The following is a 25,824-nucleotide window of genomic DNA, read 5'->3' as shown; positions in this document are numbered from 1 at the left end:
CACTATACTTACATATAGTATGTGGGATAGAGTCCTTCAAAATACCAGCAATGTTTTTTGGCCTCAGTGCACTAGAAATACAAGCAAAACAAAACAAAAAAACTTTGTCAGTGGTTTGTACACTACTGAAAAGGTCTCAGGAAGTTAACAAAGAAAGAACGGCAATGGAGGAAATCACAAAAGGCTAGCAGAGAAGCAGGCGGTGAATGAGTAACAGGAAATCCCATCTCCTCCCTTTCTCGTAGATGCTTTATTTCTTCAAAACCTTTTTAAAGGGAGGGAAACAGAAGCAGCTATTTTCCTATGCCTCTAATTATTATGCACAAATATTTCCTTAAAAGGGTAAACGAAAGACAATCCTTGGGCAGGGGTGGGGGGAGTTGTTAAGAATCAAATATGGGGCCCTGTGTACACTAGGCAAGTGGTCTAACCACTCAGCTACATTCAATCTCCATTTAAAATCATATGACACTTCAAAATAGTAAACAATGAATAATTCAAAGCACGGGGAGTTCTATTTCCCCAATACTTTTCGTTTTGACAGGCATCTCCCACATACTGTCACATTTCTAGATCTCTGTGTTTTGCAATATCATGAAAGTCACACTCAAACTATTCACTCCACAGCAGTGGACCCTGTCTGTCGGACAGTGCAAGTGAGGTTTCCTCAGCAGCACATAAGAGCTCCAGATCGCGTGTTCTCTTAGATGTAAGAAAGGAGAGGACTGCCACCATTGTCGGCCGCAGTTTCTCTTCTTAACCAACTCCACCCTCTTGGGGCTAGGCCACCAAGTAGCACTGACACAGGGTTCCCTGAGTTCTTCCCTGTTGCTGTCCTCAGCCATTTCTCTCAGGTCATCTGCATCCCTTTGTGACTCCCCAGCAACCTTACAGGGACACCACATTTGGCTGGAACCCAGGTAAGCTGTCTTCCTCCATCTCCAGGGTACCTTTCCAGGGTACACATAATCTGATCACTCCTGCACCCCTCAGCACATCCCTCCTGCCAGGTAGGCTGCCCATGCCTTCTTCCACCTCCCCATCTCCATTAGGGGTACACCTAATCTGATCACTTCTGCAAACCTCAGTGCATCCCCTTGCCTATCTCCATTTCTTTGAGACTCACCACCAACTGTGGCCAGACCCAGGGTGCCTTCAGTTCTCCCTCTGATGCCCTCCACAGAGCAAGACCCTGCGTCCTACTCAAGAAATCTTCATAGTCAGCGCCCTTTCTCCTGTCTTTAAGAGAGTGCTAAATCATTATTTGCCAGAATTTTATGACTTGCTAATTGCATTTTTTTCTTTAAGACTGTGAAGGATTCTAAGTATCATGCTCTTTTGCTTTATATTAAAAGATACTGTGTGATAATCACAGCCAACCACTGGATTGAGCCGGGGGACCCCAATGGAAGAGCTAGGGGAAGGACTGAAGGAGATGAAGGGGATTGCAAGTCCATAGGAAGAACAATATCAACTAACTGGGTCACCCAGAGTTCCAGGGACTAAACCACTAACCAAAGAGTATACATGGAGGGACCCATGGAGGGATACATATGAAGCAGAGGATAGCCTTATCTGGCATCAATGGGAGGGGAGGCCCTTGGTCCTGTGGAGGCTTGATGCCCCAGTGCAGGGAATGCTAGAGGGGTGAGGTGGGAGTGGGTGAGTGGGTGGAGGAGTACCATCATAGAGGCAAAGAGGAGGGAGGATGGGATGGGTGTTTGTGGGGGTGAAACTGGGAAGGAGGATATCATTTGTAATATAAACCAATAAAATAATTAATAAAAATAAGTAAAAAATACTGATTATAAGAAGCTTTATTCTCTGTTAAAAATCCTGAAGAAGTGCTGCTGAAAAAGAGAATGCCCTTAAAACCAAGACTTCGTAGTAATAGTCACTTAGGGACTTGATGGAAGCTATATTCTATCCCTAATTGTACTGCGGAGACCTTGATGACTTCCAACAAGCAATATTCCTAAAGTCAGCCACTCTCTTAAAGACTTTGGGAAGATGCATACCGTAAGACACAAGTTAGTCCTAACTACATATCCCTCCGGGGGGAAAAATCTGTGAGCACCCATAGTGTTATGGATACAGTTTCTCTGCCTGGTTTTAACTAAAGGGATGCATAGCAACAGATGTTGTAAAGGTACTGAACTCAATTACATAAACAGCCTTATCTCCTGCAGATAAAATTATTCCATAATCAAAATTAAAAGTCAAACAATAGTAAGCATCTACATAATGTGGAAATTAAATATCATTGAACAGCTGAAAGGTTGGCAGAAGAAAAAAATACAAGGAAACAAGCAACTTCTGCAATGGCAGGTTCATATAAAACCACGGGAAGGAAGGGTTCCAGATCTGGAAATGAGAGCAAACACCGTCCTCTTGCAGACTACAAATAGTTGTTGGAAGAAGGGAGAAGGGTTACAAACCAAAAGTTTTCCTTTTCTGGCCCCCAAATAGCCACTGCCAGGAATAACCAAAGAATGGTGTCCAGATGAGAAGTAACCCCCACATGTCCTTATAGCCAGTCATTACCAGGGGTCTGCAGAAGCACTGAAGAAATCCAGGGAAACAAATGATTATAGTCTTGCAGTGCTGATTACTATAGTTTGGGGAAGGTATCAACATAAAGGAAATGTTCAAAACGACTTGGCCATAATTAACAATAATAAAGAGCTTATATAATTCCTTACGAAAATATAAGCTTTTTAATTAGAAAGATAGAAAAGGAAGTTCTGATATCCTCTGACGATAAGAATATAAAGGAAAAGACAAGATGCACAATTCTGCTGGGAGAATAATGTGTCTGAGGACTGTACTTTTCCCACACATCATGTTTATTTTCCACACATTTTTATTTTCTAAAGTATATGTCTTTATTTGTTTTGTAGTAGGCTTGAACCTTGAGCTAGGCATTTCTGTAGTAGGACTGAACCTGTGCTAGGCATGAGCTCCAGTTGCATACCTCCACCCCAGCACCCCTCCCCCCATGTTTTATTTTGTTCTCATTCTAGGACAGGAGATCTTAAGTTGCTCACACAGGCCCTGAACACACTTTGTGCCCGAGTCGGGTATTGAAATTGCTATCCTCCTGCTTCATTCTCTCAAGTATTTGGGATTAAAAGTCTAACACATATAAAAAATGAGTTTAAATGGAATTACCCTATAATGGGGTAACAATGTCTTTACCCCATTATAGGTAATGTAAAGAGTCTTTACATTACTCACAGACTATCAAGTATAAAGCCCACTAAAGTAACCCCCACATGTCCCTTATAGCCAGTCATTATCAGGGTTACCATTGTTGGATTTGTTGGCCATTGAGGTCCCATATAATCCTAAACATTACAAGCTATTGCCACTACTCTTAGTGAGTGTGATGGTATGACCTGATTGTTGAAAACACCATATACTTGAGTCATAGAAGATGGAGAAATCAAGGTATAGACCTGGAAGCTTCATTTCTACTGGCTAGCATTCATAGTACTGGAAGGTGCTATCCATGATACCATCAATAAAGGCCCAATAATAATCAGGATGGGAAGACATGCCCACTGATACAATAGTAGTATGTCATGGGAGTAACTGACCGCTTTGTGATTGGATTTAAAGCCCATTCCCAATGTTAAAATCTTGATCTGGCACCATTATCAAGTCAGAGAACCTGTGGCTAGACTGGACATCGCTGGTAAGGGAGAACCTATTATCATTACTCTGCTAAATAGGCATAGTAGTAAATGACTCCTAATGATTTACTGTCATGCTACAGTGTCTCTCTCAGCCCTCATCTGAGAAATTTCATTTTGGTGACTAACATAGAGACCCACAAGGGGCCAATGTGCAGATAATAAGAAACTAAAGAGTTCTCAGTGCTAAATGAGACATCTTTATTCAGCCCCTCCTTTGAAAGCTGAGAGATCACTGCAGAATGGGGAGGTAGAAAGATTATAAGAGACAGAGGCAGGATGATAGATAGATAGGTAGGTAGGTAGGTAGGGAGATAGATAGATAGATAGATAGATAGATAGATAGATAGATAGAAGCAGGTAGATCTCTGAGTTCAAGGGTAGCCTGGTCTACAGAATAAGTTTGAGGACAGCTAAGGCTACAGGGAGAAACACTGTCTCAAAAAAAAAAAAAAAAAAAGATTCAGAGGCAATGACTATAACTCGTACAAATGAACCCACAATAGAGAAGGCACAAATTATCACCTGTAGTTAAGGATCTACTGGCAACTAATAGCTTCTGAGAGAGGGAGAATTATTTGTCTTAAAGGTGAACACCTGGTAGATCGACCTGCTCCAATGGAAGGCCACACATCCAATAGTATATGGGCAACACAGTATTTGATGGGCTTAAAAACTGGGTTCTTAAACTTAGGAAAGGATGGGATGAATCTGGAGGATTTGGGGAAGGGGTAAATATGCTAAAACCCCATTGGATACAAATCATCAAAGAACTATTAACCATTTGAAAAAAACAACCATGCCAGGCAGTGGTGGCACATGCCTTTAATCCCAGCACTGGGGAAGCAGAGGCAGGCAGAACTCTGATTCAAGGCCAGCCTGGTCAACAGAGTGAGTTCCAGGACAGCCAGGGCTACACAGAGAAACTCTGTCTCAAAAAATCCAAAAAACAATCTTAATTTCTAAAATAAAATTCAGAAATGTATAATTTAACACAAAAATTCATATTATACTTTCAATATAAATTTAGCTAACAAAATTATCACATACTCAAAGGAAACAGTAATAGGCATTATCTTTCTTCATTTACACAATGGAGTACTACTCAGCTATTAAAAAGAATGAATTTATGAAATTCCTAGCCAAATGGATGGACCTGGAGGGCATCATCTTCATAACATTGAGAAACAGAATAACACAGGAATATTCTGCTAAGAAAGCCAACAAAATAGTATGCCTAGAATTACATACTTTTCTTATACATTACAAAAGAAAATAATATGGAAACTGTCAAGAAGGAAACTCGACTCTCACCTCAAATGGGATAAGGAATGGTTTATTCAGGAGTCAAATATGAGTAACCGTGATCTAGGAACACAGATTCAGATTATCACAAATTCCGAGTTTCAATGTAGTAAAAGGTTTGTTCATGAAGTTTTCATAAACACAAAGAAAGTCATAAATCAAGACATCTTTTTTAAAATGCTTGTAGAAATGTTAGATAAAGCAAAGTAGGAAATCTGAACTCCTGAACTCCTCAGGGGAGGGTTAAGTGAACCAAGTTCCAGCTCTATTTACTGAGGTTTAATTTATATACCTTCTATACCATCCATTTCCAAAGCATTCTTCCCATTGTACTCAAGTTTCACACACAACACAGCTTTCTGTCCCCCGAGTTCTACAATCAACTCCATCTCTTATCCCATTTCTAAGGGATACTTTCTGGGTTTCTACTCTATAGTCTTGCCTTTTCTACAAGATTTGATAAAGTACAATTTTAAAAATTTTTTTTTTAAAGACAGAGACTCTCTACATAGGCCTGCCTGTTCTGTACATAGCCTTGCCTGTCCTAGAACTTACTATGTACACCAGGCTGGTCTCTAACTCACAGACATCTGCCTGCCCCAGAACCCCTCCCTCTCGCCCCTCCCCTGGACTTTTTAAAGTTACATTATCTGTGTGGATACTGTCTGTGTTATTGCACTCTGTTTTTAGAGCTTGGGCCTAACTGAGTGGAAACACCATTCACTAGTTGTTAGACATTTGTGTTGTCCTATATTTAGGCTAATATGTATGCTTTTGCTACTGATGACAGGCAGTTGTGGGACATTGATTCTTGTCCTTGGACAGAAACAGGAAGTGTTACTTTGACGCTGGCTGGAGGCCAGAAATGTCAAAAGTGCTTGGGGGCTTTCCTCCATGCTCTGATTTCTAAAGGGTTTTAGGGTTACTTCTCCAGAAGGGAGAACGTTACAGTAGCTTGGTCCCTAAATGTCATTTCTCTGGAAGCACTACAGAAATAAACACCAGATTGCTAATCCTTGGGATTTAAATTACCATGAAAAAAGGTGGCCTTTTCAGTTAGGCAAAGTCAAAAGAACAGAATCTAAATGCAGCCTCCTGCCCTGGCTGTAGAACAAAACTCGCTTACTGCTGTCTAAGAATCAATCCAGCCAGAGAGATGGTTCAGTGGTTAAGGGCACCAGCTGCTTTTTCAGAGGAGAGGGTTCAGTTCTCAGCACCCACATGGTGGCTCACAAATGCTAAATCTAGTTCTGGCCTCCTTGGGCACTACTCACACATGGTGCAGACATACAATGCAGCCACATGCATGAGTGTGGTGGTGGCACATGCCTTTAATTGAAGGGGCAGGCAGATCTCTGTGAGTTCAAGATCTACATAGTGAATTCCAGGACAGGAAGGAATATGTAGAGAGTCCCCATCTCAAAGTGGGGGAAAAGTCAGTCCAACTTGGCCTGTCAATCACCTGGCCAAGAATGTACACACCCAGCACTGTATTCAGTGAGACTTCCGAGTCACCTTCAGACATGCTCAGGAGAGGAGAGGATCAACTCCCCTCACATGTGAGAGTGTACCTGTCCTTCCCAGAAGAGCCTTCCTGCCTTAGCTGTCTGCAGTACCCACCCTGTAACACTGTGGAACCTCTGCCGTGTAGCCACCCACTTGCCTGAATCCTAACTTTAAAAAGTGCAAATTTTTCTTTTCCTTTCTTGTTGGCTCTTTTTGGTTACTGACCAAAGGCTGACTATATTTTCTGTGACATTTCCTGGGCCACTCACTCACTCTCCAAAGCTCCATGGTTCACCTACCTCCACTGCAGAAGTCATAGCCTTCGCTCTCTCCCTCTGCTCCATCTGCCTATTCTAAGGAGCCACCAAGGCTTGCAGCTTGCCTTCCCTGCTGTTTGCTCTCAGATTCAAATGAAATTATCCTTGAGCTTCCTTTTGAGTCCATTTTAAAATTATTTTCTTATTAAGACTAGGAACCCAAAAAGGAAACCTCAGTTTCCCTGGTAACTTGAAAAACATTTGCATACATGTCCTTATATCTTGGGGTAGATGCCTAGGAATAGGGTTCCTAGGCAACAAAACACACCATATATAACTTTTCAATCTGTTTTTTTTTTTTTTTTAAAGAGACAAGGTCTTGAACTTTCTGGGCTGAAACGACCCTACCTCACAGCCTCCTGAATATCTGACAAAACAGGTATTCATCACTGCACATAGCTTCCTTGTATAACTTTCTGAGAAACTGTCAGTGTTTCACCGAGCAGTTACATCTATTTATATGCATACTAAAAAATGCAACAAAGCTCAGGTTTCCCCATGTTCAATTAGTATCATCTGTCCTTTTGTTATTAACCACCTCACACTATAGTAATATCACACAGTGGCTTACCTGCCATTCTCATATGCATAACAATGTATGCTTCTTATTCCAGCTAAATTAAATGGGGAGAAATAGTCACTGATATTACGTGTGTGTGTGTGTGTGTGTGTGTGTGTGTGTGTGTGTGTGTATGTGTGTGTGTGTACTACTCAGATAATTTTCATACAAAATATCACTTAAAAACCTGGCCATCCTGAAATTGGGTAGGATATCCATTTATAAATAAGCAAAGGCCACAGCCAGGTAAATTGGAAATGTAATACAGGAAGCAAATACAAAATGGGAACAAGTTATGTTAGTTGCAAATGTCTGTGTGTTCTCCCTAAACACTGTATAGATGTTATAGTTTCTTGTGCCACCAACAGTCAATCATCCTACCTTTTAGAATATGTGCCATATCCTACATAAGAACTAGCATGAGATTTATTGTAGACAACATTTCACTAACAGAAAATGGAACAGATATCTGAATCCAAATGAAAGTGCCTCAACTCCAAGGATCTTTGTGACTTGATAGGGATGATCTTTCAATACTCCTGTGATGGTCTGAATGAGAATGGACCCCATAGGCTCATATATTTGAATGCTTGGCTCAAAGTTGGTAGAACTGTTTGGGAAGGAATAGGGGGTGTAGCTTTGTTGGAGGAGGTGTGTCACTGGAGGGCAGTCTGTGTGGCTAGTTTTCTCTGCTTAATCCTCACACTTGTGGATTAAGATATAAGATCTTAGCTATTGTTCCAGCACATTTGCCTGACTGCTGCCATCCTCACTGTCCAGACTGTCATAGATAATAATCCTCTAGAACTGTGAACCTTAAACTCTTTCTTTTATAAATTGCCTTGGTCATGGGGTTTTATGACAACAACTGAAAGTAACTAGACAGAAATTTGTACCAGGAGGTGGGTGATGCTGTGACAAGCCTGATCATGCTGATTTGGGGACAAATGTGGACAACTCTGGATTAGGAAAGTAGTTGAATGCTGTACACAGGACTTAACAGGCATCCTAGTAGGAGCTTAGAAAACAATAGTTCTGAGAATAATGTGGACTGTGGAGATCCAGCTCAAGAGGTTTCCGAAGGAAACAATAGTTGTAGCTGGGCTAGAGACGATTCTGATGGTATTCTGGCAAAGAACATGGCTGCTTTCTGCCCTGGTTAGAAATTTTTGAGTGAGGCAAAACTGAAAAACTTTGAACTAATTTCATTGGCAGAGGAGATTTCAAGAAAGCACATTATTGTCTCTGTGGTACAGTTATTAGTAATCATTCTTATGTAGGTCTATAACAGAAAAACAGGCAATCTAGGAAAAAAAATACAAAACTGTACAAATTAAGAAAAAAAAAAGAGCACCAAGCAATTTAACATTTGAACCAAGATTTATGCTGGAAAAGATAAGGAAGGCCTCATTCTAAATGGAATAAAGGGTGTGATGCCCTCAGGGCAAGGCCACACCCTGAAAACCTTCCAATTTGTTAAAAGGAAATACATAAGAAATTTTCTACTCCTACAGTAAAGGAAAGCTTATGCAACAGAAGGAAAGTTTATGCAAATGTAATTCAAGAGAGCAGGCTCCATCCCAAGCAGGCAACTGAGTCTGGCGACATCAGCCATATGTAAGGGGTTGTAGAATCTTCCTGTCATGAAGTGAATCTGCTGAAATCAGGTGTATGCATGGAGGCCCTGAGAGGCCACTGCATAAAGCTGTGAAAGTCAAACCTGGAATGAAGTAGAAATACCAGGATGTTGGAGGCAGCAGAGCCGTAGGATGTCTGCCAAAGAAAACTGCTTGCTTACAAGGAGTGGAAGCAGGCCCAGAGAGGGAAGTGTGCTATAGTCAACAAAGCAAAAAGGGTGGAGCCATCTAACCTCTTTGACATCAGACATGGAGCTCCAGGACTGAGTTTATCCTGCTGGACTTCAGTCTTGCTTTGGTTCAGTATTTCCGTCCTATGCCCCCTTCCTCCCAATTGGGATAATAGTGTATACTTTGTACCACTGTTTGTCCAAAATATGAGGTTTCCTTCTTGCTTTTGCTTTTTCAGGGAGTTACAACTAAGATACTGCCTTGAGTTTCAAAAAAGACTGTATTTTTTAAACCATGTTGAAACTGTGAAAGATTCTGGAACGTTTTAAGTTAGTAAAAATACATTTTTCATTGCAATATGGCCTCAAGCCAATGGGAATGAGAAAGTGGAATATTTTAGATTGACTAAGAATGGACCACATAGGCTTCTATGCTGGAATTATGGTACAAAGTAGAACAGTTTGGGAAGGACTGGGAGGTGTGACATTGATAAAGGAGATGTGTTACCTCATGCTTGTGAATCAATATCTAAGCTCTCAGCTACTGCTCCAATGCTGTGTCTGCCTGCCTGCTCCCATACTAATTGTCATGATGGTCATATGTTCTAACATCGTGGAACCAGCCCCATATTAAATTCTTTCTAAGTTGAATAATCATGAAATTTGGTCACAGCAATTGAAAAGTAACTATGACATTCTTTACCACATCTTCAGAAACAAAACCAAAGCACCAGATAAATACATAACAACTTCACTAAGAAAACCACCTTCCTGTGCTGAGAAAGGCCAACAACACTCCACAAACATCAGCAGAAAAAAGGAGCCCAAAGCCTAGGCAGAGGGCAACTCATGAAAAAATGTCCTCTTTACTTTGTCCATCATCTGACTTCTATTTTAAAAAGAAAAGTATGTCACAGCTTCTCATGACACACATAATACTGAAAGCCCAGGAATCTCACAGGAAGAATTACAAAAGCCAAACAAAACAAGCAAAACCAAAAGCTTTAGAATTGAGATTAAAGATGCCCTGAGATGAGTAGATGATGACATCACTCATATCTAAAACCTGCATGACCTACTGAGACAAACATTGCACAATACACAGCACAACACCTGCTTCTGTGTGTCAACAGCCCGGAAAGATTTGGGCCTGGTAGCCAATTGGTTTTGAGTTTTGACTTTTCATCTACAAAGTAGTAAGAAGTAAAATAGCTCAGTGGTATATCAGGTGGTATTAAACTTGTCTGTCACCAAGCCTGACAACTTGAGTTCAATTACCAGGATCAATTTAGTGGAAGGAGAGAACTGATTCCTACAATTGGAAGAATAATAAAAAAAGCCTTCCAGGTAAGAAAAAGTTCTGGGCCAGATGGATTCACAGCAGAATTCTATCTGGCTGTCAAAGATCTACAACCAAATACTTTTAAGTTATTCAAGAAAAACAGAAAGAACACCCCAAACTCCTTTTTCAAAGCCAGTATTACTCTAAAACCAAAACCAGATGAAAACACAACAAAGATTAAAAAAAAAAACCTACAGATCAATATCATTGATCAATAGTTGCAAAAATCCTCAATAAAATACTTGCAAGTCAAACTCAGACATAAAACAAAAGGTCATGTACAGTGATCAAGTTGGCTTTGTCCCAAAAATTCTGGGGTGATTCGATACACACACACACACACACACACACACACACACACACACACACGCCTAAAGAAAACAATCACATGATCAGTTCAATAGATTCATGAAAAGTCTTCAAAAAAAAAAAAAAAAAAGAAAGAAAGAAACAAAAAACCCAACATGCTTTCACTATAAAAGTCCTAAAGAGAACAGGGCTGGAGGGAACACACCTCAACATAATAAAGGGTATAAATGGTAAACATTCAGCTAACATTACTGTAAATGGAATGATATTCCAAGCAATCTGCTAGAATCAGGAATAAGACAGGGCTGCCCACTATCACCAGTTGTTTCCAATGTAGTACTGGAAGCACTAAGGCACAATAAGCTGGAACAATAAGGCAAGAGAAGGAAATTGAAAGATAAAAATAGGAAAAGAAGTCAAATTATCACTATTTGGAAATAATAGGATATAATACACAAGAGATATCAAAGACTCAACCAGAAAACATGTATAAGTGATCAATAATTTCACCAAAGAGGCAAGATACAAAATTAACTACAAAAACCAATAACATTCCTATTCATTAATAGTTTTCATATACACTACCAAAATACACATTCCCATTTACAAAGCTTCAAAGGGAAAACAACCATTTAGGAAGAAATCTAAATTAGGAGGTGAAAGACTTTACAATGCAAACATTAAATCTCTGACAAAAAGACAATGAAGAAGGCACTAGAGTGAGGAAAGACTCCTATACTCATGGATTTGCAGAATCAGTGCTACAAAATGACCACTGTACCCAAAGCAGTTTTCAGATTCAATTACAATCCCAATCAAAATTCTTCACACCATTCTAAAATTCATATGGAACTACAACAGACCCCAGATGGAAAAAACAAAAAGAGCAATGCTGAAGTGATTACCAGACCTACAGAACTATGTAATAATAAAACAGAACTGGCACAGAAGCACATGTATTTATCAATATAGCAAAAACAGAAGATCCAAACATGAGCACGCATAACTACAACCATCTGAGATTTGACAAATGCCAAAAACATGTTGAGGAAAGGGAAGAAATCATCTTGCTCAAGGCATTCCATGGGCAGGCAGAAGTAGGAAGTCTACTACAGGCAGGCTACAAACATAAACACTGTATACAGAGTAGGACAGTACAGGAAATTCTATTATAGGTAGGCTACTAAAATAAACTGGAGAAAGATGGTATTGTCAACAAATGAGGCTGGGAAAACGGGGTGCCCACGCATAGAAGAGTGAAATTAGATCTGTACCCAGCACCCTTAACAAAAATTAACTTCAAATGGATCAACGATGTCAATTTGAAACCCATAATATTGAAACCTCTAGAAAAAAACAAAAACAAAAACAAACAAACAACAACAAAAAAAACCATAGGCAGAACCATACCAAGTAAGTATTGAAATGGAATGCTATCTGCCTAGGAGTTATGGATATCAACTGACAAGTGGGTCCTCATAAAAACAAAGGAAACTATCTCAAGAATCTAAAGAGAAAGATGGGAACAAATCCCTGACATCTATATATCTGACAGAGGACTAATATACAAAAGATATAAACAACTCAAAAATGGTCAAAAAAAAAAAAAAAAAAAAAAAGATCAGGTTTTAAAATGGGCCATGACCCTGAAGAGAGGGTTCTGAAGAGAAAAAAGAAAGACGACTTGAAAATATTTCAAAATGCGATTAGCATCCTTGATACTTAGGAAAATGAAAATTAAACCTGGAAATTTCATCTCCCCCTCGTCAGAATGGATAGGAACAAGATTCTAAGAGCCAGAGTTTGGGAAGCATTGAAGCTGAACAGTGTCTTCTGTACATGACAGGGTACACTCATGACATCACAGCAGCTGTGGCATCTACAGGACACTTGCGTAACGTTAAGCTAATCGGCACTCTAAACAGGGAGTAGGAAGTGATTCATGAACCCCACCTCTAAGTCCTCCAAGTTAGGGGCTATGGACAATGGCTTCTGGGCCAGGGAGAGAAGGTTTTCTTTAAAGGTGGATCCTGGTAGGACACCAACATTATCCAGTTTCAGTGGATGATAGCACACCTAGGAGTAAATAGGCAACACAAATTGGGCTTGGTAGGTCCTTGCATTTTTTTTTTTTTTTTTTTTTGGCGTGTGTGTGTTGGGGGAGTGGAGGGAGAGATAGAGAGAGGAGAACAATGACTGTGGGAGAGAAGGTAGAAAGGAGGATGTGGATCTTGAATCAGGGAGGATTGAAAAATGAATAAAACCAAAACACACTGTATGAAATTCCCAAAGATTAAAAGTATTTTAAGTGGTCCAAGTGTGGTGGTACATGCCTTTCATTCTAGTACTCAGGAGGTAGGAGGTAGAGGCAGTCAGATCTACATCAGTTGGAGGCCAGCCTGATCTACAGAGAGAATTCCAGGATGGCTGGGGCACATAGAAACTTCCAAAAAAAACCCAAATAAATAAAGAAAGAAAGAATTAAATGAAATTCTGGCATTCTACATAGCTCAAGGGTCAACAAAATTTAAATATACATAATTAGGATTAATATGGACTTTTACTAAACATTGATATGTAAAATATTCATACATAGTATTCTAATGTAGACATAAAATGTAACACATATTAGAGTGTATTCAGTATTTTATTGTATTTGTACTGACTGACATAAAAAATATACTGAGGATACACAAAGACAGACAAAATAATGCAAACACTGTTGAATCAAGATTTGTAAGTCCATGTACACTATTTTAAAGCATAGATGTTAAGTATTACCAGAATCAAATACTTGAAAATATGTTCTTCTAAAAAGTAGCAAGGCACAAAAATTCCTAGCTCCCACCGATGGCTCACAGCCGTCTGTAACCATGGCTCCAGGATACCCAGTGCCCTTTTCTGGGGTACATATGGCTAACAGATCTACTTGCAAGCAAAACACCTGAGCTACTCAGTGCTGCTGAATCCATGGTTTCTGGAGGAGAATCTACAACCAGCATAATTTACTAATTTACTAAATTACTAATTTACTAATTATTAATTACTAATTATATTCCTTATAATCTGTAGTATTTGCCCTTATACCCACAGATAAGTTTATCACCCCTCATCAAAGAAAACTTCTTTTTGCCACAGATGAAGACCAATACAGGGAACTACAACCAATCAAAATGTGGAGTCCCAGTCAGTGGATACATCTACAAAACATTCCCATTCTAAGGCTCAGCAAGCACTGCAGAAGTGTGGGTGAACAGATTCTAAGAGCCAGAGGATCGGGGAATTTACCTTGGGATTGTGTCTCCTAGTTCAATCAGAAGCTACCTCAACCAACATGACTGTCCAAACATGATCTGAACAACGAGGGGACACATGGACAGGGCATGCCCACAAGGTACCAATCCTACGAACTAAGGTAACTGAGCAGAGCTGGGAGCCAGAGACACAGTCTTCCCCAGGGAAGAGTATGGCAGTGGTTGCTCAGTGCCAAACGGTCTGCACTGAAACTTGCCATACAAGTATTATATGGACTGAACAGTTTATATTCTGCATATACCCCTACGTAGGAATATGTATAAATATATATTTGCATACATATTTGCTTGCAATAATGGTGGAAAATGAAGCCATGAATTTGAAGGAGAGCAGGGAGGGTTTGGACTCATGACTGAGTTTTATTGTTGTTCAGGCAAACATACTATAGCAGTGCCAAATATTCCTAGACAGAAAATTAGATAATAGCTACACAGGAACTCTGCAAAAGTTTTAACAACTTTTCTAAATCTAAAATTTACTCTAAAATTAAAAGTTAATGTGAAAACATACAAATACGTTGTGTATCTCTCTGTATAGCCAAAACCCAAACTCTAAGAAAAACCTGAATTAAGGTCTCTAGTTTGGAAATGGAATGGCAGGGCTAAGAGTGAAGAGGCCTAAGTAGGAGGGCTGAGATCACTCAGAGCCCACACTGTGTATAGCTGAGCCTTGATTTTTACTGCTACAGTCAGCTCNTCCAGGAATATAGAATTCCATACTCTACCTTGAGTGCCTCAGGGAAACAGGAGAAGGGTAGTCTTTGACTTGTAAATGAGTGAAGCAGAATCACATTTGACCCACATTGAATTGTCCTACCTGGCAGAAAGCCAGATATATCATAATCCCACTGATCTGGATTTTAGTAGCCCTAGCTCAGAATAGTCAAAAGCTCTTGGAAGTGGTAGAGAATTGATTCTTGGAAGTGGTAGATAGAGGTTTGATTCACTGTCCTAACCTACCAACCTGCTCACTTCCAGTCTTAACCCTGCCTTACCTCCCCGACCCCGAGGAATTAAGACAGAAATGCCAGGGATACCATACACAGGATCTTGACAAGACTAAGGCTGCCTCTCCCCACAAAACTGGATAGCTGTAAAAAGCAGCAGTGAGCTGCCTCCAGTGACTTCGGAGACTTTCTAACAACTGATAACAAGGCTAGGAAGTACCTGGACATCTTAGGTTCACTTTATCACATATTATATAAAACCTCACACTTCTCTAACATTAAAGTATAGCAATCTTTAAATCTAACCTTCTGTGAACCAATACATCTTCCCAACTTCCTGCAAATTACAGAATCTCAAATGTCTTAGTTAGGGTTTCTATTGCTGCTACAAAACACAATATCCAAGAATCAAGTTGAGGAGAGGTTTTATTTGACTTATACTTCCACATTGCTGTTTATTATTGAAGGAAATCAGGACAGGAATTCAAATAGGGTAGGATCCTGAAGGCAGGAACTGATTCAGAAGCCATGGAGGGATGCTGCTTACTGACTTGTTCCTTGTAGTTTACTCAGTCTGCTTTCTTATAGAACTGCTAGTCCAGGGATGGTACTACCCCCAGTGGGCTGGGCCCTCTCCCATCAGTCAATCACTAATTAAGAAAATGCCTTACAACAGGATCGCATGGAGGAAGTTTCTCAACTGAGGCTCCTTCCTCTCTGATGACACAAAACCTGCCAGTACATCAGATAAACTTAAGAAACAGCAGGAAAACACCTTTACAGAGACCTCTGCACACAGAGAACTAAGCACATGCATTATTCAATCCATACTGAACTCACAGATTTATTGACAGTTGAGTTGGAATGATGATCTCCAACTATCCATCCTGTGTGAGTGTTTTATTTCCCCATAGTAGTTTTAAGATACAGAAACTTAACATAAAAGTTTAGATATTAAATTCCTTCTGAAAAACCAAAAGACTTATTGAAGAGCTTCTAAACCAGAGTGCGGTGAGTACCCTGTATCCCCTATCATCAGACGACAAAATGAGCTTGACCTTATCCACAAAGAATCCATGCTTAGGTCCTTACAGTACAGAAGGCCTCTGTCATGTGCTCTCTACCTAAGACTCTGCGGTCCTTATTTTCACCAGCCTGTTCTTAGGTTTACAGCATTCTTCTTGGCCCAAGATTTCATCTAGAAACTTGAGAAACACAGTCCATAATTACCAGCATCTTTGCCACAGCACACTAGAAGTAAGATAAAGGCAAGCCAGCATATACGTATGTTGTAAGTGTAAGTTCAGTAACTGGACATCAAGATAATGAAACCCTAGCATTTCCTATAGCGGAAAAAGCCTATATAGTCCAGGTGGTGGTGATGTTTCCTCACCATCGAGAAAGAACCTGGGGTAGCTACAGTGGGATAAGGTGCATGGAGGCATAAGTTTCAAGGAACTGGTCCGCCATGGGGCATTGAAGTTGAAAAGTTTTGACTCTGGGTGAGGTATAGATACTTTCCTAGACCTTCTAGCAAGGATGATTATTTGAGGGGGTCTTGTCACCAAAGAAGGAATAGTCCTGGCACACAGAGGTCAGATACTCCAAGTCAACCCCAAATAATTTGGAAGTCTGATGAGTCAAAGATCAACTTACTATACCCAGACATGGGATAAAAAAGGTAGCAATGCTTCCAGTCATTCACCCCTCTCTCAGGGCAGGTGATGGTGATGGACAGGAGCAGGGGTACACCAGCTAACAGTAAACAGCAGGGCGATCATGGACCTGGTGTACTGAACATCGACCACAAACACAAAAGCAAAAGGGGAAGTAGCTGGAAGTGAGATTTATATTTTAATCTACAGTCTCCACCCTCAGCAGGCCATTCTAAATAGATACACACATGCACATTATGAATTAAACTGCTCCTTTTTTATAGTCAGTATGGAATGGGAATATTCAATAAGAAATCTCCATTTTAAGAAAAGTCCCACATACTAGCCTGCAGTTCCAGCACTTCCCAATCTGGTCATGTTCACTGCAGAGATGGATGGCATGACCAGGAAAACAATCTGTATACCATTTACATCCAGAGCATAGTCACTTTCTGATGACAGGACAGGGTTACCATAAGACCCAGGTCAGGGGGTCTGGGAAGTCACACCCAAGGCCCTACTTCCCAGAAAGAGAAAGGACACAAAATAACTATTCTTGTGGAAGAATGCAGACATTCTTTTACTACATAATAAGTACAAGAACTTCTGGAAGAAATCACTTCCTGACATAACACAACTCAGTCAGAGAAGTGAAAATAGGAGACCAGCTCAAGAGAACCTGTCTCCTAATCTGCAGTTTCTAAATATGGGCAAATCACTGAATATGGAATGAAAATTTCACTGTTGTGAAATTTTTCAGAATGTGCAATGACCAAAAACCAGTTTAAAATTTGTTACATGAACTATCCAAGGTGTTTCTAGGAGCATCCCTTCACTTCATATCATGTGACTTCATAGTAACCTTAGCTCTGAACATTCAACACACCCAGTTTATACAGTGCATACCCTCAATCTGTCAAGAAATGAAACCTTAAATACCTTACTCAGATTCAAACATATGTTATAAATGGCAACAGATATACTATATATTCAAACATTTCTGTTGTTATGGAAACAACTATATAAAAAGATATTTGATTATTTTCCTATTGTCATTCCTTAGTATAAAAATATAGCTTTGCATTATAGTGTGTTATTTAGCATGCTCAATTTTTACTATTACTGTTTCAGTTGCTATCTTAGTTATGTTTCTATTGCTAAGATACCATGACCAAGGCAACTTAGAGAAGATAGAGTTTATTTGGGGCTTACAGCTGGAGAGGTTTAGAGTCCATGACCATCATGGCAGGGAGCAGGCAGCAGGCAGGCAGGCATGGTGCTGAGCAGTCTTTCATAGTCTCAACACAGTTTAAAAGTCCAAAGCTGAAGTCTTTCCTGAGACTCAAGGCAATCTCTTAGTTGTAACCCCCTGTAAAATCAGAATCAAAAGCAAATTACATACTTCCAACATATGTAGAACATGGCACAGAACATTACCATTCCAAAATGAAGAATGGGACATCCTGAGAAAATACTGGACCAAAGCAAGACTGAAACTCAGCAAGGCAAACTCTAAATCCTATAGATCCATATCCCATACAAAAGGGCTAAGACGGCTCAGTCCTTCCAGCTTTGCTGACTGCATCATAATTCTCTCTCTAGGGCTGGTTTCACTCCAAGTATGTAGCTCTCCTTAGCAGATGCCTCAAAGCTCTAGGGTTTCCAATGCCATCCAGGCTTTATTTTACACAATGGCATTTCAGGGCCTCCATACAGACACTCCCCTGCCAAATTCTTCAATGGCTCTCCTTAATCACTGAGAAAGATTCCACAACTCACTTACTCATACATCTTTCATGGCTGTAAAGACAGAATCAGTTGGCCAATGTTGCCAAGTTCATTTGCCTGCTTGGGTGGAGTCAGACCCCCTCTTTGGATTATATGTGTGTAAGCTTTCTTTTATTTTATAAATTTTCCTTTGTTTTAGTGAAGAAAATACCTCAGGCCTTTCCTCTTTTATCAATTGCTGGATGGTGTCTGGCCCTGAGGGCACCCTTCCCTTTGTTCCATTTCACATCAGGGTTGTCATCTCTTTCAGCATATGCTTTAGCTCAAATGTTAAATTTTCTAGTCCCATTTTTTTTTCAATTCAAACTGTATATTTTACATTTTGTTTTGCCCTGCTTGTTCTCTGTCATTGCAGAGCAGCATATGAGTGACTGCTAGCAACTACACAACAGAGTCAAAATTAGGTTCTCTTGAAATCTCTTCTGCCAATTAAATTAGTCCAAACTTTTTCAATTCAATCCAGGCAGATGTGTAGGACAAGGGTAAAAAGCGGTCACATTATTTGCCACAATATCACAAGTATGATCTCCAGCCTAGTTGCTAATATTGTTCTCCTTTAAGCCTCTTGCACTATGCCTCCAATGTCTACATTGCTCTCAGCAGCACTGTCTTCCAAGCGCCAATTAAGATGGCCTGTTAAGTATCCCACATTCTAAACAAAAACAAAAGCAAAGCAAAACAAAACAAAACAAAAAATACGAGAATGGTCAAGGCCATCACAATACTGCCCAACTCCTGGTACCAACTAATATCTTACTTTTCTATTTCTTTAATAAGATACCATAACCAAGGTAACTTATAAAGAAAAGCACTTATTTGGGGCCATATTTACAGTGTGAGTCCATGATTGTCACAGCAGGGGGCATTGAAGTAGGCACACAGGGATGGCACAGAAGCTGAGATGTTATATCTTGACCCACAAGCATAAGGTAGAGAGTTAACTGAGAATAGTTCAAAGATATTTTCAATAAGACATAATCCTTTTCAAACAGTTCTATCTATTGAAGTACTCAAACATATGTACCTTTGTGAGTCGTTCTCATTCAAACTACTACAGAAGGCAGGTAGAAAGTTTATTATATAGAGAGTAGAGTGCAGAATGGTTATATTTAAACTTGTGAGGTTGCATAAATTCATTACATGTAGCTTTTCACATACCAAAAAAGTATGTTAAATTTACAAAATAAAACAAGAAAACTCTTCCATTTTTTAAAATGCTTACTTTACATGTTAGCCAATGTCCCGATTGGTTAGAATTATCTGGAACCTCAGTTGAAAAAATGCCTCCACAGATTGCTTGTGGATATATATGTGGGACATTTTATTAATTAATGATTGATGTGGGGGCAATGCCACCCATAGGCAGGTGGTTTATGTATAGGTATGATGGTTTGAATGAGACTGACCTCTAAAGGCTTACATGTTTGAATGCTTAGTCACTAGAGAGTAGAACTACTTGAGAAGAACTAGAAGGATTAAGAGGTGTGGCCTTGTTGAAGTAGGTGTGCCTTTATTGGAGGAAGTATGTTTCAAAACCCCATGCCAGGTACAAGGGCTCTCTGCCTGATGCTTGCAGATCAGGATATAGCTCTCAAATAGTGCTCTATTACCATCCTTGCCTGCTACCACTATCCCCACCATGATAGTCATGGACAAATCCTCTAATGTAAGCAAGCCTCCAATAAAACAGCTTTCTTCAAAGAGTTGCCTTGGTCATAGCCTCTTTTCAAAACAAAAGAATAATAAGTAAGACAATAAGAAAGCAAACGAGTCTGGCCATGGGATATAAGATAGAATACTGCATCTGTCCATGGCTTCTGCCTCTAGAATTCTGCCTTGAGTACCTGTCTTGACTAGGTGACTAGATGACTAGGTATGTAGGTGAAGGAAGTACAATGAAATAAATTCTTCTCTTTCCAAGTTGCTTTTGATTGTGTTCTTTATCACAGCAATAGAAACCCTAACTAAGACATCCACAGAGCTAAATGAATGCTCATAAAAATAATGTGTAAGTTTAGTTGTTAATACTAAGCTGTTCAAGCATAAATAAATATTTGTTACAATAAGATTGCTTAGGAGAGGAATTTCAAGGATTAAGGGGATACGATTACATTTCCAACTGGTATAAAAGATATTTATGTATTTTCAAAGGAATAATAATCAGTATCAAATTACTAAGACTAGTTAGACACCATTGAATACCTTAGAAGATTAATGCTATAATTTTACTTTGTATTTTTACAATACATGAGAAACCAAATCCACTATAATTCTTCAAAACCAACAATAAAAGGTTACATATTTACTCTAAAATGATGTTAAAATAGAACACATTTTGGAGAATCCTTAAGTGAATATAGAAAATGTAGATAACCTCCATATCAAAGAGAAGGAACAGGGGACAGAAAGATAAGAAGAGAATACAAAGGAAATTAGGGCTGCTTGCATCAGCATGGATATGGAATTATGTTTTGGAGCAGGGAACAACTTACTAGAAGCACAACTTTTAAATAAGGAATTAACTGAAGCTCTCTCTTGTAGGTAGACAAGAGATCTTGCTGATCTTGGCAGGGACCTGGGCATTGCAATCTTGCTTGTGAAAAAAATGAAATATTAATTTTCTCATCTTTTACATTTTATTTTTATTTTTAATATGTGTCTATAAGGGAATTACATGAAAACAGTAGATCCCATGGAGCTGGAGTAAAAAGCAATCATAATCCACCTAACTGGGTGCTGTGAACCAAATTCTGGCACTCTAGAACTGATCTATCTCTATGAGGCCTGTTAAGAATCTCTTAATCCAACCTGTGGAACCAGTTAAACTCCAGGTGGGGATTTGCAAAGAGCTCTGTCAATGCCAGGCATTTCTCTCTCTCTTTTTTTTTTTTTACAATTGAATCAGCTGAGTCAGTGAGAGAGTGAGAGCTCACACCCATAACTTATTAAGAAATTCCCAGCTATTCCATGAAATGCCAAGAGGTTATATAATAGTCACAATGCCATCCAGACATGAGACTTAACTACCACCCTGATACTTCCTGTGCACCAAGAAAGTAATCTCACTTATAAAATAACAGATCACTTCCCACTAACACGTAGCTCTATAACCAAACTAACCACAGGGTCCTAGAAGAGCATAAAAGAAATGAACAGGAAAGTAACCTTACAGATCTCATAAGATGCAATACTACATTGTGGTTAACAAAGAGACAAAAAAGAACTTGGCAGATAAATTCTGCAATTGTCTAAGAGGTAAATAGGAGAATGATATGTAAATAAAGATTGAAGAAGTTGAAAGGGGGGATGGGATTGATGATTAACAAATAAATAGGATGAGGATGGGGACTCTCACTATGAACTGACATATCTTATAAGTTCAACAAATGCTTCAGGAATTTCATGCACACTGCACAGGCACTCCCTCTTCCAAGCCTGATCACTCACCTTCCTCCTACCACAGCCCTGGCCAGCTCCTATCATATGATTACCTACCCGTTTATCTACTTCCTCATTCAAATATCTACTAAGTCTCTATTATGTGTCAAGCACTGTATGTATTTCTGATGGCGCTGAGAGTAGATCTCCTCCAGGTGATGCATATCCAAGGCTAACACTCTACCACTGAGCTACATCCCTAGTCTTCCAGGATGTTTCAGACAATTAAAGATATTAAAATATTTGTCTCTAAACTGCTTATATGGTAGAAGATAAATTCCATGATATTTTGAAGCTGATATGTACCAGAAAGGAACGGGATTAACTGGAATGACAAAGGTAGGGAGGGCAACTGGGATGGAAGTTATTTGGGTGGAAAAGATGGCCACACTGAGGAGACATTTGAGAGACTTCCCAGGGAGACTACAAAACATAAGTGCCTAGAAATTACACATGGGCCGCAGACCTAACTAAGTGGCCAGCCATGACTGTGACCCTATCCTTACTGTGTATGTCATCCTTGTCCCCACCCTCAGCTAGCCTTCATCATCTGTACAAGCTAAAGGACAGCAAAGGCTCTGGACAATGTTCACGACTCCCTGGACATCTGGTCACAGTCATTCACTATTTCCGAGCAATTCCTTTGCTACATGTGTCAGTGGCTCATCTATCTTTGCCATTTTTCTTTCTTTTTACTTACCTGTAGCCACCCAGCCTTCTTTGGAGTTTCCAGGGACAAACCCAGTGCCTTTTCCATTGGAATTGAACGATTGCTCGGATTTTAAATATTTGTTAAAGTAGGACACGGGAAAAACTGATCTTAGAAAACTCACAGGTTGGAATTCCAGGGTATGAAACATTTGAGAAACAATACATATGCCTCACCCTGCAACAACTAACTTCTAATTTTGACATTTCTGAGCAACAAAATATATAGAACTATAGAAAAACACACACTAATCCTCTTATGTCCCTAACTTCAAAAGGTAATATTCACTTCCTCACCCTTTCTCTCCCACGGATGACCTTTCTTCCTGGCCAAAACCAACTGTACTTTGGAAGAGCGTTACATACTCAGCCTTTGGTCCCAAGAAAGGATCAAAAAGATACTGAGGCTAGTCCTACCTATAAAATGAGCCCACAACCCTGTGAACAAACATAGGAGAATTTACAGACTTGCATGGGTGACTCATATTCAACAATATTCTACAGGAGTGGGAGTATATAGCTCAGAGCTACAGCATTTGCCTGACATGTACATACAATCAAAATAAATATACACATAGATAAATTAGATTTTTTTTTTGTTTATTTGGTTGGTTGGTTGGTTTAGTTTTTTGTTTGTTTCGTTTTGGTTTTTCAAGACAAGTTTTCTCTGTGTAGCCTTGGCTGTTCTGAAACTTCCTGTATAGACCAGGCTGGCTTCAAACTCCTCTTGCCTCTGCCTCCTGAATGCTGGGGTTAAAGGTGTTCACCACCACCACCTAGCCTCACATAAAAAGAAAGCTTTAAAGCATACACTTCAGGAAGGATGTAGCCTTTCTAAGGACGACTAAATTCATTTCAAAAGTGTCACCAATTGTGTGAAACAATGTACTATGAGGAAAAATTTCAGGGATACCCCAGCACTTGGGGTCTGGTTAATCCTGTTTCAAGCGAAGTATGATCAGCATTTTACTGTGGCCCAGTGAAGGTCACTGGGAATTATCCCATCAGCCCTAATAGGAGCTAAAGTTCTGTTCTCTTCTTCTACAAGGAGCTCTTGGGAGCCAGCCAGCAAAACTAAAGCATCTAACCTTAGAACCTGGGGACTACTCAAAGGGGGCTTTCAGCTTCTCCCACTTATGGAAATCAGTCTGTGGTGATCCTATAGAGTATGCTACATATCTGGAATGCATTTAAGCTTGTATTTAACCAGGTGGTAGACAGTGATTGTGGGGTATGCAGAGTATAACACAAGGACTCCTGTTAGTAGATCATATAATTCACAGGAAACTAAGCTGGGGAGAAGGGTGGTTCTAGGAAATGACCTGCAGGATGCATCCGTGGAGTAGAATACTGTTGTCAGCTGCCTCTTCCTGCTCTAAGTCCTCATCTAGGAGTCCAACTGAACAAGCAGGTTTCCTGGGATGTTCTTGCTCATGTTTGCTATCCAGTACACATCCAACTCCCTTCTCTGAAATGTCACATTTAAATTAGATTATCCCTCTAAGGAGAACTGAGAAGTTTCTGGAGGAGTTTTGGCAGTTTGCCTGCATGTTGGAATGCACACCTCTACAAATCTCTCTGGGCTAATGTAAGGTGTTCCCATGTAAGCAGACTTTGGGGAAGAAGTGGAGCATTATGGTAGGGAAACAAAAGAACCAAGCACCTCAACCCCCTAATTTAACAACAGTAAGACCTGGGACAAATCATACAATATCTCCCAATTGAAATAACCATGGGCTATGATGAATCATGAATTAGTATTTATAAAGTGCTCAGAACAGGGCTTGGTAATAGAATAAATCATCCCATGAATGTTCACTCAATAAAAATACAAATTTCTACATCCAAGCAACCTTCTATAAAAGGATACAGAGTGGGACAGGAAAGCCCTCTTAAAAATGCTAATATTCTCACTATTTTCAAGGTTATAAAACTCCTAAGCCTGATTTTCAACAGCATTCGTTGATGAGCAGCTGCCAGAGGGCAGAAACAGGATATCCACTACCACAAAACCTCATGCAGATGTTCAAAGTCAGCTATAAAAAAATTTATACATTGAAACCATCTCAAGCAACACACACACATACACACACACACACACACCAAAAACCCCACAAAAAACAAAAATCACAACAAACAAACAAACAAACAAACAAAAAAACCAAAACCAAATGTCCTGAGTATCAGTCAACAGAAGCTGGAGCCACGAAGGGGCTTCCCCAACTGTTTTAATGTCCTCAGACAGGACCCTTTGCCTCCTCATGTATTCTGTAACTGCACATGTAATCATGTGATATGGGCCATCAAAAGTACGAAGATAAAATATTCAAAGCAGACAGTTTAAAATGAAAAAAGCACCCAAGGTCTCCAGAGGAATCTCCACACTGCAGGCGTCCTAGCACACCCAGGATCTTGGGATCACTGGTGAGTAGAACAGAACATTTGCTCCAAAACAACCCAGAGGGGCTTGGGCCAACAGGAACAGAAAACCTGCCTGGCCAGCGGCTGGGGTTCGTTCAGGTCAGCGCCAGCCCCGAGCCATCTTGGGCGTGAACTCAGCAGATGGTCCCAAGGTCCCCAGAGGACTCTTCATGCTGCAGGTGTCCTAGCACATTCAGGATCTTAGGATAACTGAGAAGAGTTGGCCTACAGAGAGGGCTCTGACACTGGGACTCAGTTGAGAAAACCATCTTGTATCCCAGGTCTCTCAGAGACCAGTCCACACAGGGCAGCACACGGTCTCAGAAGCAACAGAGCTTCTTGGACAGGGTCCCTTTCAGCCTTCATCCTCAGCCAGGAGGCAGAGCTGAGACCCAGATCTCTGTGCACCTTCCCTCCAGAAGAGAACTTACCTGCAGAGAGTGCTCTGAATACTGGGACTCAGGAGAGAGTTGGACTCTCAGGAGTGCTGACAGAGTCTAACAAAATCAAAGGATGAATAAGCTCCATCCAGAGACAGCTAGAACATCTAACACCATAGATTACTGGATGGCTAAAGGCAAACATAAGAATATTACTAACAGGGGCTGGTGAGATGGCTCAGTGGGTAAGAGCACCCGACTGCTCTTCCGAAGGTCCAGAGTTCAAATCCCAGCAACCACATGGTGGCTCACAGCCATCCGTAACGAGATCTG

The 25,824-nt window shown here is 40.1% G+C and overlaps 1 protein-coding gene across 2 annotated transcripts in view; it reads right to left on the bottom strand.

The window, feature by feature from the left end:
- Vopp1 (VOPP1 WW domain binding protein) overlaps positions 1 to 25,824 on the bottom strand; it is a 91,074-nt gene that overhangs the window by 58,261 nt on the left and 6,989 nt on the right. For both annotated transcript variants that reach the window (XM_021164661.2, XM_021164660.2), the window contains exon 2: positions 13 to 71. In XM_021164661.2, coding sequence (XP_021020320.1) covers positions 13 to 71 — 59 coding nt within the window. The remainder of the gene's footprint in view (positions 1 to 12; positions 72 to 25,824) is intronic.

Source organism: Mus caroli, chromosome 6 (assembly GCF_900094665.2).
Source record: "Mus caroli chromosome 6, CAROLI_EIJ_v1.1, whole genome shotgun sequence".
Taxonomy (NCBI): domain Eukaryota; kingdom Metazoa; phylum Chordata; class Mammalia; order Rodentia; family Muridae; genus Mus; species Mus caroli.
The sequence above is the reverse complement of the archived record's forward strand: the minus strand, read 5'-3'. Positions and strand labels throughout refer to the sequence as shown.